A 13,770-nucleotide genomic window follows, 5' to 3' on the forward strand; every position below is an offset into this window, starting at 1 on the left:
GAACTAAGGGGTTTTCTAGACACCTCTAGAAATTTCTAGAGCCTTCTAATGGCAAAGGGAGGAGGCCTATAAATAGGAGGGACCTCTCCCATTGTAAAGCATTCTTGAGCATTCATTGCTCTCCAAGTGTATAGAGAGTTTTAGCCTTCAATAGAGTTGAGCTTTTCTCTTCCATCTCTTTGGTCTTTCCATTGTCCCTTTGTTTGGCAACATCGAGTGTGGGAGGTTGGGAAGAAGATCCGAGGCACAAGGAGGCTGACTAGTTCTTGGGAAGAACTAGGCCGCATGGAATAGATATTCCGCTTGGCTAGACAGACTTAGCTAAAATCTAACCGCGTGACAACCTGCATCTCGACTACGACGAAGATAAAGATCACTTGCTATACTTTTCAACTCCATTACTCCATTTACTGTTAAGCATTTTGTCTTTAATCCTGTTAAATACACAATGAATTGCGTAGAGAACTGAGGTATTGGTCACTGCCAGATCTTTTTCCCCTCATTGATTCGAAGCAGCAAGTGTCAGGCTCAGTCTTTCATATTTTCCCTGTTTTGTACGTTGTCGACGCGGTTTCAAACTACTCCCAGACTTTCCCTTCAGCATATTGAATAAACTCTTCTTCTGTTCACTTCCGCTTTTGTTGCTTGTTAGGTTCAACCTAGACGTCGTCCACCCTTGTTCCTGCGTCCTGTTCTTCCTGCATCCTGTTGTGCTTACGCTCAACAGTCATGGCTGCCTTCTATCGTTTCAATATCATCCTATCGTTTCTTTCGGCTATGGTGGGGTTTTCTCTGTTCGGGTCATGTTCTGCAAATGGTTTTCCTGCTTCTTACGTCTTCGGAGATTCACTAGTGGACTGCGGAAACAACAACTACCTTGCTTCGCTTTCAAAAGCCAACTACGCCCCGAATGGAATTGATTTCCTCCCGTATCGAATGCCGACGGGTCGTTTCACAAATGGCAGAACTATTCCAGACATTATAGGCAAGCTTTTGTAACTTCTGCTTCTTCCATCTCTCATTCTGTTTTGGGTCGCCATCTTCATCTCTGTTTTCTTCTTCTTACTCTTTTTTAAAAATGATTACGCAGGTCAAGAGCTGGGTTTTCCACATTTTACTCCTCCTTACTTGGCTCCAACAACTGCTGGAGATACAATACTTACTGGGGTTAATTACGCTTCTGGAGCAGGCGGCATTCTTAACGAAACAGGACTGCTTTTTGTAAGTTTCGTTCTTCAAATCCTTCCCATGAAGGTTGTTCATAGGCATTGATCGTTTACTCTGTTTTCTGCAAATTCTGGAAGAACTACAAGTGGTTGTCCCTTACTCTCATTGTCGTTACTGTATTAGGGTGGCCGACTGAACTTGGACGTACAGATTGATAACTTTGAGAACACAAGGCAAGAGATAATCTCAATCGTTGGAGCATCGGCAGCTTCCAAATTGCTCAAGAAGGCTCTCTTTTCTGTAGTAATTGGTTCGAACGATTTCATCAACAATTACCTCACTCCAGTATTATCGGAGAGTCAGAGAAGATCCATACCGCCGGAGAAGTTCGTAGAAACCATGATTTCAAAACTCAGACTCCAAATAACGGTGTGTCCTCGATCCCCCTTCTCGTCTCTGTTTATTTGTCCGCGGTAGCTGCCCATCTGATGTCCCTTCCTCTGTAATTTCCTCGCAGAGACTGCACGAGTTGGAAGCCAGGAAGCTCGTGATGGTAAATGTAGGACCCATTGGGTGCATTCCATACCAAAGGGATGTGAATCCAACCGCAGGAGAAAACTGCGCCAGCCTCCCTAATCAACTAGCCCAATCCTTCAACAACCAGTTGAAGAATCTCGTCGCAGAGCTGAACCAAAGCCTAAAAAAAGCATCGTTTGTGTACGCAGATGTATACAACATTGTATCAGATATCATTCAGAACTACTCGAGCTACGGTATCCCAGAAACAAACTTCCTTTTTCTTTGGTTCCAATTACGACCTATTTTACCAAAATCTGATCTCGTTTTTGCAGGATTTGAAAATGCAAACTCTGCATGCTGCCATTCCGCGGGAAGGTTCGGAGGTTTGGTGCCGTGCGGTCCCTCTTCGAGGGTTTGTGAGGACAGATCCAAGTACGTCTTTTGGGATGCTTACCACCCTTCGGACGCCACTAACATCATCATCGCAAAGCGACTGGTTGATGGTGATTCCAAAGATGTTTTCCCCATGAACGTTCGTCAGCTTCTGCAAATTTGATCTCTGGGAAAGATGGATTGGAATACCTGATCGGAGAAACAAATGTATCAAATCGTTTTTAACTTTCAGCGTCATTTTAACTACAGCTTGTTAACAGAAAATACGGCATCAAGGGCAAGATAGATTTGTAGTTGTCGATGGGACTCTCTCGGAGTTCAGTTCAGATACTCTAGCAGGTTTAATTTGAAGCTGTTAGGACCGTTGGGACGAGAGAACTCATGTTTTGTTTTAATCTAATCAAATTTAGGCTTAGAAATTATTTCTGGGACTGTCATTGTAGCTTCTGTGAACGAAGCATTTTCCCAGGAAAGGAAAAGAGAAATTTAAGGTCATTGAAGGCTGTAGTAATGGAGGAGCAGGAAGGTTGCTTCGTTCTTCAAATGCAGAGGCTTTGCCTCACTTCTTCTTTTATTTATATATTTATATATTTATTTCCTTAAATAATTTTTTAAACTTAACTATTACCAAAAAATTAGTATAAAATAAATAAACTTTTATATTATTTTACATTAATTATTTAAATATTAAATTGATTAAATTAAATTAATAAAAATTAAATAATTTATTTACTATTTTAAATCATACTAAACTTGTTATTATATTTATTTAATTTAAAAATATATAAATTTATTAAATTTATATAATCTAAATATATTTAGTTTATAACTATTTAAAAACTAATTTTATGCTATTAAATAAATTTAATTAATTTAGTTAGAAAGTTAATGATTTTTTATGATTTTATGGTAATAAATTTTTATACATTTTGTAATAATATAAAATTTTAAAGAAATCATTGACTTATCATGTTGGTATTTTGATGACTTACTTTTCTTTAATTATTAAAAATAATTTAACTATTAATTATGATAAACTATATATTTATATTATCTAATTTATAGAATGTTTTATAATTTTATAATTATGTACTATGTCACTTAATAGTTACCTTGTCATAAACCTATTTTATTAATAAAAAAACCGACACATTTTCCTTTGGGTTAAATTGGTACATTCTATTGCACTTTCTAGAGCGCACACTAATACAAAAACGTACAATCTGCAAAAAAAATCGATTATCTTAGAATTTTTTCTTTCGTATTTCCTATTTAGAATTTTTATTTTTATTTTTATTTTTATTTAGAGGTGAAATTTTAATAAATAATTTTTTATATATTACAAAAAAATGATTTTTCTTCTTCCTTTTCGTCTCAATGGTACCCTTCCTACTTGAATAAATTACAAAGTATTCAGATTTAAAAATAATGCGTGTAACACGATAGAGATAGAGATAAACATAGTAATAGATATAAAGATAATGATAGAGATAAAGATAACTAACGATTGAAGTAGAGATAAACTCAAATTGTAGAGTCTTAATATGATAGAGATAGAAATAAACATAGTGATAAATATAAAGATAATAATAAAGATAAATAACTAGTGATTGAAGTAGAGATAAAATCAAATTGTTGAGTCCTAATCACCTACAATCTCAAAGTAAAATGTAAAATTGACGACGTAGATTCAAAATTACCATAGAAGTTTCAGGAAATAAATGGTGACTCTCATCGTCCTGCATTATAAAAATAATGAAGTCGCCATCTTTCCGAAGCCTGAGGGTCCCTGCATTGTCTGCTCCACGGGACTGTGTGTTCTGGGAGATAAGCGGCTCCACCTCCTTCATTTCCTCTCTCACAACTTCCAGAAATCATCATATTCATGCATGGGATCATCGAGGTTTGAACAGAAATGAAATGATAGAAAACTGATAAAGCAGAAACCCATGAGCACTTGCCATAATATCCTCTGAAAGTCACGATGAAGGTGGCATTTCGTCAGCGACGAAGCTGAAGGAGGTGAAATGCCAAAAAGAGGAAAATATATTTAGAACAGTAGCAGTAGCAAATAACCGACTCTTTTGATTTCTTTAACATAATAGATGATAACGATGGGCGGCAAGTTTTTGACATACTAAATTCTAAATCCATGGATTCAGCACTTTCATCAACTAATAACTGGAACGTTCTTTTGTGGGCTGTAGCTGACCATTTCTTCTCTTGAATTCCATCTCTTTTCTCTGTTTTTTGTTTTATTACTTCTCTTGGGAATCTCAATGAGAGGCTGCATACTCTTCAGATTATAATCTGTTAACAGCAGTATATTCAGAAATCAGAATAACAAGTCCTCATGGATTCCAGCAATGCTTCCAAATTTCGATTCTACGTAAACAATAAGAAAGAAAACCGTCAGAGAAGATAACCAGAGGTAGCCTTCGAGTCAGTGCTCCACAAAACCGTCGGAGAAGAAAACCAGAAGCAGACATGCTTACGCATGTATGCACGAATGACATTCATGTGCGGATGCTACATATATACATACACGAGAGCGGAGAATACAATTTTTGCAGGTGCGACGAGTCAAAATCATCTTTTCATGGACCCTCCACACCCAAGTTTTGGTTGTCTTCATTCCAGGATTTTCCAAAAGGAAAGCTCATGTGAAGGTTGGCGCTTTCTTATAAATACTTGCTAATGGTTGTTAGTCTTTTTGTGCAGAAAATATTGTTTTTATACTGTTAAAGCTCTTCAATTGTCTCTTTAGAGTTCTTTCTTCTGCCTCTTTTCTTCGTCGTTGTTTGGTGTTTCAGAGCTTCAATCTGAGTTCATTTAATAGCTTCTAGGATTCCTAGCTTCTGTTACCATCCCATCTTGCCTTCATTTCATCTCTAGTCTTTACTAGTTGAAGCGAATAAGCGTCAAAAATCGTAATCCAAGCGTCATCTCTGAGTTCCTCTGTTCATCAACATAACCCCTGTTTTGAACCATCCATGGCACCACCAAACGAAATACAGGAGTCGGTTTCTAACAGTATCCCGATTGACACTGTAAAACAATCGTTTCACCTCTCGGAAGGGAACCTACGAGTCAATGGAGTCACTCTGCTATCCGACGTTCCCAATAATGTCACTCTTGGTAAGTTTTCTTTGCCACCCGATTCTGACGCTCCACTTCCCCTTCTCCGACTGGTTCAGGCTAGATCACACAACGGAGGATTCCTGGGATTCACCCAAGATAATCCTTCCGACAGGTTGATCAACTCCCTAGGCAAATTCAATGGCACGAGCTTCGTCAGCGTATTCCGGTTCAAGACATGGTGGTCCACCATGTGGATTGGTGACTCTGGCTCTCATTTGGAGAAGGAGACCCAGTGGGTACTCTTAGATGTCTCCGAGCTGAGCACCTACGTCCTTATTCTTCCATTAATCGAAGGAAGCTTCAGGTCTGCTCTCAATCCAGGCAAGGATGGTCATGTAATGATCATTGCAGAGAGTGGGTCGACCCAGGTGAAAACCTCCTCTTTCAGTTCCATAGCTTACATTCACGTCTGTGATAATCCATACGATTTGATGAAAGACGCCTTCAGTGCTGCTCGTGTCCATCTCAACACTTTCAGGCTACTGGAAGAGAAGTCTCTCCCTTCTCTGGTAGACAAATTCGGCTGGTGCACTTGGGACGCGTTCTACCTCACCGTGGATCCAATCGGAGTCTGGCATGGAGTGAAAGAATTCACAGATGGAGGGTTTCCTCTGAGATTTCTGATAATAGACGATGGCTGGCAGAGCATTAATCTGGACGGGGAGAACCCTGCGGAAGACGCCAAGAACCTTGTCTTGGGGGGAGAGCAGATGACCGCCAGGCTCCACAGGTTCCAGGAGTGCGACAAATTTAACAAATATAAGAGCGGCACTATGCTGGGTCCGACTGCCCCATCGTTCGATATCAACAGACCCAAGATGATCACTTTGAAGGCAATCGAACTGGAACACGCCCAGAAGGCCCGTGACAGAGCAGTTCAATCTGGAGTCACTGAACTGTCCAGCTTCGATTCCACCATCGCCAATTTGAAACAAGAGCTGAATCAAATGATCGCTAGCGGACAGGACAGCAGCTCTGTGTTGGGTGAGCCAAGCAGCAGTTCTGAAATCGACCAGGAGACTGGCCTGAAAGCTTTTACGAAAGATTTGAGGACGAAATTCACGGAGTTGGATGATATCTACGTCTGGCATGCTTTATGTGGAGCCTGGGGCGGTGTCAGGCCGGGAGCAACTCATCTCGATTCGAAGGTCGTCCCCGTCTCCCTCTCCCCCGGACTAGATGGAACGATGGATGATCTTGCAGTTGTAAGGATTGTTGAAGGTGGGATCGGTCTTGTTCATCCCAGCCAGGCTGATGACTTGTATGAATCTATGCATTCTTATCTTGCAGAGTGTGGAATCACTGGAGTCAAAGTCGATGTAATCCATGTAAGTTTGTCTTTTCCCTTCAGGGAAGATAAATCGTTTTGGACTGAAATGCATTATAGAATTTTTCTTGTTGCAGACACTTGAATATGTATGTGAAGAATATGGGGGCCGAGTGGAGCTTGCAAAGGCTTATTATCAGGGAATATCAAAATCTATCGCAAAGAACTTCAAAGGAACTGGATTCATCTCAAGCATGGAGCAATGTAACGATTTCTTCTTCCTTGGGACGAAGCAAATACCGATGGGAAGAGTAGGTAAGCATTAGAGCAGAATGCTTCTTTATTTGAGAAAGAAGGAAAATTTCTGATTTTTCTTCTGCAATGCACAGGCGATGATTTCTGGGTACAGGACCCAAATGGGGATCCGATGGGATTATACTGGTTACAAGGTCTGCATACGATTCACTGCGCATTCAACAGCCTCTGGATGGGACAGATTATTCAACCGGACTGGGACATGTTTCAGTCTGATCATCCATGCGCAAAGTACCACGCCGCTTCCAGGGCAATCTGCGGAGGACCCATCTACGTAAGCGACTCCCTCGGCGGCCATGACTTCGATCTCATACGGAAGCTCGTCTTCCCCGACGGCACGATCCCCAGGTGTCTTCACTTCGCTCTGCCCACCAGAGACAGCCTCTTCAAGAACCCAAACTTCGATGGCCAAACCATCTTCAAGATGTGGAACCTGAACAAGGTATCCATTGTTTCTCATCATGGATCTTTACCCGTTGAACAGATTTCTGAACAATTCCTTTATTTTTGGCAGTTTGGAGGAGTCATCGGAGCATTCAACTGCCAAGGAGCAGGGTGGGATCAAGAGAAGCAAACCTTCAGAGGCCACTCGCAATGCTACAAGCCAGTTTCAGGGTCAATTCACATCAGAGACATCGAATGGGACCAGAAGGAAGAAACAGCTGACATGGGTAGCTCCGAAGAGTATGCAGTTTATATGAACCAGACCGAAAAACTGCTGTTGATGTCAACAAAATCAGATTCCATCGACATAACAGTCCAACCCTCTTCCTTCGAGATCCTCACCTTCGTGCCCATAAAAAAACTGCGAGGACACGGAATCAAATTCGCCCCCATCGGGCTGTCGAACATGTTCAACAGCGGCGGAACCATTCAGGAGGTGGAGTATGACGACATTGAGGAGACCGCGAGCGTGAGGATGAAGGTCAAGGGCGTCGGCAAGTTCTTGGCTTATTCAAGCGTGAAGCCAAGGAAGATTTGCCTCAACGGAGGCGAAGTGGGATTCGAGTGGTGGGGTGATGGGAAATTAACGATAGATGTGCCTTGGAACGAAGACGAAGCGGGTATTTGTCTGATAGACTTATCGTTTTGAATATTTTTCTTTGTGAATGTGAGTGGAGTTGGATTTAGTTTGGACGCGATTGTTGTCATTCAGTGAAGATTGTCTGATCTTCAAGGAACAAACAAGAAAGTTCGTCTTGTATTCCTTCAAAATATATGTAAGTTTGGATTTTTTTTTCAAGAAAGCACATATTAGTGTTAGTAATTGCGAGTGTTTTGGGAAGGAGGCAGCAGCAATGGTGTGGTGTTTGGGGAGTAAAACATATGGCTTTGCTATTGCTTAGGTTGTCATATTGCTTAGTTCTGATAGATTTTAGGTCAAAAACGGTACAATTACATGTTATCCTTTCCAAATGATATTTCATGATGTTATGTTTTTATCTACAAGCTATTGTTAAACCCTTGAGCATTTAGAGGAACCAAACTTGAACATGTATATATTCGAGTTTGGTTTAATTTGAATATTTTGAACTCGTTCTTAGCCTCGAGCCTAAAATTAGAATCAAGTTTGAGCCCAAAAATTTTATCCGTGTTTGAGCCCGAGCTCGAAAAGGGTTTGAACTCCAACCTATATTTAAAATTACAAAAATAAATAAATAAAATATTGTGATAATTTTGGTACCATTGAATTGCAAGGTATCATAAAGGAGTCCAAAACTTTGTAACGGAACATACTAATGTATAATAATCAACTTAATAGAGCTAAAAGGAATAACAAGCACTTTCATCAATAGTGTTTATTTCATTAGCAAACAACAACATTAGATGTTGAAGGACCCAAAAGGGTTGAACAATCAATCGTCTTTGAGGATTGAGGTAAGTAGGACCAACTATTTATCAACTAAAGACTGAATTGATGAGAGCAATTAGAATAAGGGTATTTTCATAAAAAAAAAAAACTATTGCTAACGAGTCAGTTCATAAACTAACAAACAGAGCTTGAAAAATCTCGAGTTTGGTTTGTTATATTTAACGAATCTTAAAGTAAAAACTGAAATGAACTAAATTTTTTTCAAACCGAACTCTGAATAATTTGCAAACCGATTTGGCTTGGTGCCACCCCTAGTAGCACCCTAGACAAGGAGGGAAGTGGCTCAGTTGAACGGAGTGGAACCACTTTCCTTTCTATGTTTTCCTACCCAACAAAAACTTTAACGTCCAATACTCTCAAATTTGAAAGGGTAATATTACTTCACATTTTTCAGATTTTGGAAAATCTAATCATCACTCACCATGGATTAGCACCGGCCACTCAGACATGACAAGTCCCGGAGAGAAAACAACGCAGCATCACTGCAATCTGACGTCTGTGTTTCAGTTTTCTTCCATCTTCGCAGTATTCCAACAGCTGTTTTCAAGTCTTCCAGGTTAACTGGTTAAGTCTAATTTCATCTGCCCACTGCTGCTTTGGAGATTGGTGATCTGATGAGTTTTTTTACTGGTAAGAAACAGGTCCCAGAACGAATTAATCCCATCCAGATGTTTTGTGTTCAGCCTAGAACCCTGGCAGAGTCAATTCTAAAACAGAATCACGTCGAATTTAAAAGAGTTTAAGCCTAACCACCTCCTCGACTTGCCAGTCTTAACGGGTCAGCAGATGAACCGACATTTAATCCCGTGTGGGACACTCCATTAATGTTGACGAACTTCTGACCTGAGCTCTCTCATTCCATTTCTTTATCCAGAACCCATGTCGCTTTTCTGCTTATCATCTTCTTTGACGGTTTCATCTCATCTCATCTCAAGCCAGCAATACACACGTCGGGGTTCCAATCGTGCCATAACAGTCCTTTCGGCGATGACCCTTGGGACGAGAGATATAGGATAAGATTTTTATAGTTTATCCATGGGGACAGCCGAGTAGTTGGAGGGAAAGATTTAAGACATGGAAGAGAAGAATCTTGAAACACGGATTCAGCCCTTTACCTCGGAGATTTGGTCGGTTTTCTTAAACAAAGTAAATCTAATGGAGTTAAAGAAGGTTCAAGAAGTTACTTACAGGGACGGCGGTGGCATTTGATTTTATCTGATAGCATGAGAATCGAGAACGACGAAAGCAATGAAGCGATCAATGACATCCATGCGTTCGTTCACAGTTCATGCATACATGATTACTTCACATCATAGCATCATAGCATCACGACATCATGAATTGCAACAGACAGCCACATATCACTATCTAGAGATTAGGATTCACCCATCTCCCATGAAATATAATTCACCTACTTAGTTTATTTAAAATCATAAATCCAACAATCTCTTACTTAGTTTTAAAACATCAAAAACCATGTAAAATAGAACCAAGGCCAAAGGCATTATCTCAAATCCTTATCTATCTATCTATCTATCTATTTGTCTATCTATCTATCTAAAATATTTCTAGGAATCTAAGGCTAAAGAATCAACCAAACCAATTCTCGTTAGCGATCTATGTTCATAGCATGCTCAAAACCTAAGTAGTTGAAGTTAAATCTCTATACCAGTTTAAGTGTTAGCCACTGAGGTAACTATGCTCGATCAGTTCCATTGGCCAAAACAATTTAATTAGATATCCATCCTTACTACCTATTGAGACCCTTCTATATACATGTAGGAGTGTATAACTAATAAGGAAGCCGGACATCAAGGCAATTATCGTCGATATCATAGTCAAAACCTAAGAAGCTCAAGGTAAAACTCTATAATAGTCGAAGTATTACGAACTAAGTTGTGACTTCTCAATTTATAGGCTTGGACAATTTAGAGATCCAATAACTACTTATTGAGACTCTCCCATGTACAAGTACGAGCATATACGTAATAGAGAAGTTAAACCTCAAGGCAATATCTAGTGAATGTAAACTATAATGTTCTTGAACCCACTTGGTCTCATAATACATCTACGGAAAAGAAACTCATGTCAATATGTATAGTGAAACAAGTCACAAGTAGACATTTCATAAGTGGATCAACTAAGTTGTACCAAGAACAAATCTAACCCACAACGATATCTAGTATCTTCATCATATCTCTTATTCAGTGACATTTTTCTTCAATGTTTTTCGCATTGGACTTTCTAGTGTCAACACAGAGTTAGAATAACCCATCAGTTCCAACTCATTAGCCTAGTATAACCCATCAGTTCCAACTCATTAGCCTAGTATGTTAGTGTTACAAACACAAAGAGGATGGCTCACAAATAGAGCTAGAGAGTAAGAGGAGAGAGAGGATGACAACCTAAGGCTTACACAAAAAGAGAATTATACTTGATTGAATGACTAAAAAGTTGTTGATTTTAAGACTCCATAAATTTAGTTTACGGAGAAAAAAGGAAAGAAATCCATTGGGAGAAAATAGGAGGAAGAAATGTTATGGACTTGATGATTCCTAACCCTCCCCCTTAAACTCTATTTATAGATTTATGAAACTATAATATTATAATAATACCCCTGAACTTAGGGTTTAGGGTTTAGGGTTTTAACCCTGGAACTTTAACTTAATTACATTAATGCCATCTCTATAAGATGGCCCTTTATTTACCATTCTGCCATCTTGTATGATTTTTTCGTTTTGATTCTACGAAGAATTTCCTCATATGAAAGAAAACTCAGACAATTCACGCCAACAAAACTTTTAAATTTTATAGAACAAAGACTTGAGTTATCTCTACTTCCTACTCTATGTAGGACTAACGGTTTGACAAGCAATTTAGATCCTAGGGGTCATTTTTTCCCTTGCATGGTTGGCATCTCTCTCTTCTAGAGTCTTCCATAACACTTTCACCCCTTAGGTGGTTGGCACTACACTATCCTATAACCCAAGTTAAGTTGATGCCACCTATTTCCATTCTTCCTCCTCTTCTTCTTCTACCCCTACAATATGTGGGTGTTGTGTGGGCATGAGTGTACTTGAAGTAGCATTGTCCCCCTTAAGACAAACCCAAACCTCCTCAAGGTTCTAGCTCTAGAGATCATGCTTCTATCTCTTAGGCATTGTCCCAACTAGCATATTTCCTTTGCTAACCCTTTCATAACTAAATGCTTATTGCGCCAAAAGATCATCATTTTCCAAGGTTGGCTTGTGGTATTGGTTCAAGAACCCCTAATGCATCAAATTGGGATAGGGTTCATTATGGTGCTTCCCTTGTTCCTAATCTTGACTTGAGTTGTGAGACATGAAAGACTAGATAAATTGTGACTGTCATGGGCACTTCTAATAGATTGTTTGCTTTTTTTTGTTAGAGAAGCTAGAATTCTAAATATCATTTACTCCTTATTTTACAAAATTACAAAAATGTCCTACCCCTTTAAATAATATAAAAATTATTTATAGAAACTCAAATAGAATTATTTTGCATGGGAATATAAATTTACATTCTTTATTATTGTTTTAAATATTTACTAACAAATTAAATATAATATCCAAATACGACCATTTTAGATTTTTTATTTTCAAATGCAATCAGGTCGATGTTACAATAAATGTTATATATTAATTATTTTAAAAATAACTAAAATATATCGTAGTGTCTCCTTCCTCCTCCTTTTCTATCCTGCAAGAGAGATGAGATTCCTATTTCTCTCCAACAAAAGGGAGGGAAACCCCTTACAATTAGAAGAAGGAGGAGGGATAGGCCATCTCTCCCTATTATTTGTTTCTTAAAGATGAGTTTTTAATTTTTTAAAAATAAATAATTAAATAATAATTATTAATAATTTTAACTTTTATAATTAAGATCTAATAAAAAAATTACCTCAATTACCCTTTTGAGTCTCACTAAAAAATACGACATTTAGAAAAATTAATATTAACAATATTGCCCACATAGGGAATACCACCCCAACAAGTTTCAAGCCCAGTTTGGATCATGCTAAAAGAGTAACACTGAGGACACACTCTTGACTTTAGAATTGGAGATTTATTTAATAGAAATTGAAGCTTCTCTCCTCCGGCCACTATCATGGCTATTGTTGGAGTTCCCTCGATAAATATTATTTTAATAAAACCGCCTAGAAAATAAAATAAGAAAACATATTTTAATTAAAATTTAACTAATTTTTTACATTCATTTTTTCTCTGTTGTTTACTATTAGGGCAATAGAAAACTAATTATTTATTCATTTTAATATTTTATAAATTGAATTAATTAGGTTTAAGAATATATAAATGATATAAAAAAATTATTTTTTTTATTAAGACAAATACACGTTTACTTTTGACTTTCGGAATTAAGTAATAAATTAAAAAAATTAATTTAAAATAAAAAAGGATCAATTTCGTCTGTTTACATATAATATTAGTAAAAAGAGGAAGGTAAGCACCGCCCCTTGCTCAAGCAACTATAAAAGGAAAAAATATAGTTTTCTTCGATGTGGGACAAGAACATCGATGTAATTAATCTGGGTTGTTTAGGGTTTAAGAGCTAGATCCATTGGATTTAAATGGATAAATGAAAAAAGGGATGGGTAGATCCGACGACCACAAACCAGACATATCTTATACTGTAAGGGTGTGTTTTGTGCCAATAGGAAAGTGTAGAAATTTTATTTATTAACCAAAATTTTCAATATTTGAGCACTTTTCGGGTCAGAATTCTTTTTCTTAATTATTCTTTTTAAGAAATATTAAAAATAATAAGAAAATGAGTTTTCGAAATTATAGGAAAAATATATTTTTTTTTATTTAAAAATAATAATTTATTTATTATATAAATACAAAGAAATATAAGTGGTAGCTCTCTTAAAACAATGAGAGGGTGAAATTAGGAGAATGCCTAAGAGGGGTGACGAGTGTTAATTCTCAAAGGACCCACGAGGGTCAGTAGGAGCAATCGTAGCCACAAATTCCACCTATACACGTGCACCTGTTCCGGCGCATTTTAGCAATCTGACGGATGGCCCCACGAGCCGTGTCTGCCGGACTGGATT

At 38.1% G+C, this 13,770-nt stretch overlaps 2 protein-coding genes across 2 annotated transcripts; both read left to right on the forward strand.

Annotated features, from left to right (window-relative positions):
- Window positions 1-636: 636 nt before the first annotated feature.
- On the forward strand, window positions 637-2,608 carry LOC137959939 (GDSL esterase/lipase At4g16230-like). Its single transcript, XM_068807364.1, has 5 exons — window positions 637-985; window positions 1,091-1,221; window positions 1,351-1,596; window positions 1,685-1,940; window positions 2,019-2,608. Exons 1-5 carry the CDS (start codon window positions 730-732, stop codon window positions 2,240-2,242), a joined length of 1,113 nt encoding a protein of 370 aa, XP_068663465.1. The 5' UTR covers window positions 637-729; the 3' UTR covers window positions 2,243-2,608.
- A 2,238-nt stretch (window positions 2,609-4,846) lies between these two features.
- On the forward strand, window positions 4,847-8,065 carry LOC137959802 (stachyose synthase). Its single transcript, XM_068807158.1, has 4 exons — window positions 4,847-6,548; window positions 6,625-6,802; window positions 6,877-7,244; window positions 7,317-8,065. The coding sequence occupies exons 1-4, from the start codon at window positions 5,073-5,075 to the stop codon at window positions 7,893-7,895; spliced, it is 2,601 nt and encodes an 866-aa protein (XP_068663259.1). The 5' UTR covers window positions 4,847-5,072; the 3' UTR covers window positions 7,896-8,065.
- The last annotated feature ends 5,705 nt before the right edge of the window (window positions 8,066-13,770 follow it).

The sequence above is a fragment of the Aristolochia californica genome, unplaced genomic scaffold (assembly GCF_029961685.1).
Source record: "Aristolochia californica isolate CCGP_79_NKW_82.1479 unplaced genomic scaffold, dmAriCali1.0.hap1 SCAF_3, whole genome shotgun sequence".
In the NCBI taxonomy this organism is placed as follows: Eukaryota; Viridiplantae; Streptophyta; class Magnoliopsida; order Piperales; family Aristolochiaceae; genus Aristolochia; species Aristolochia californica.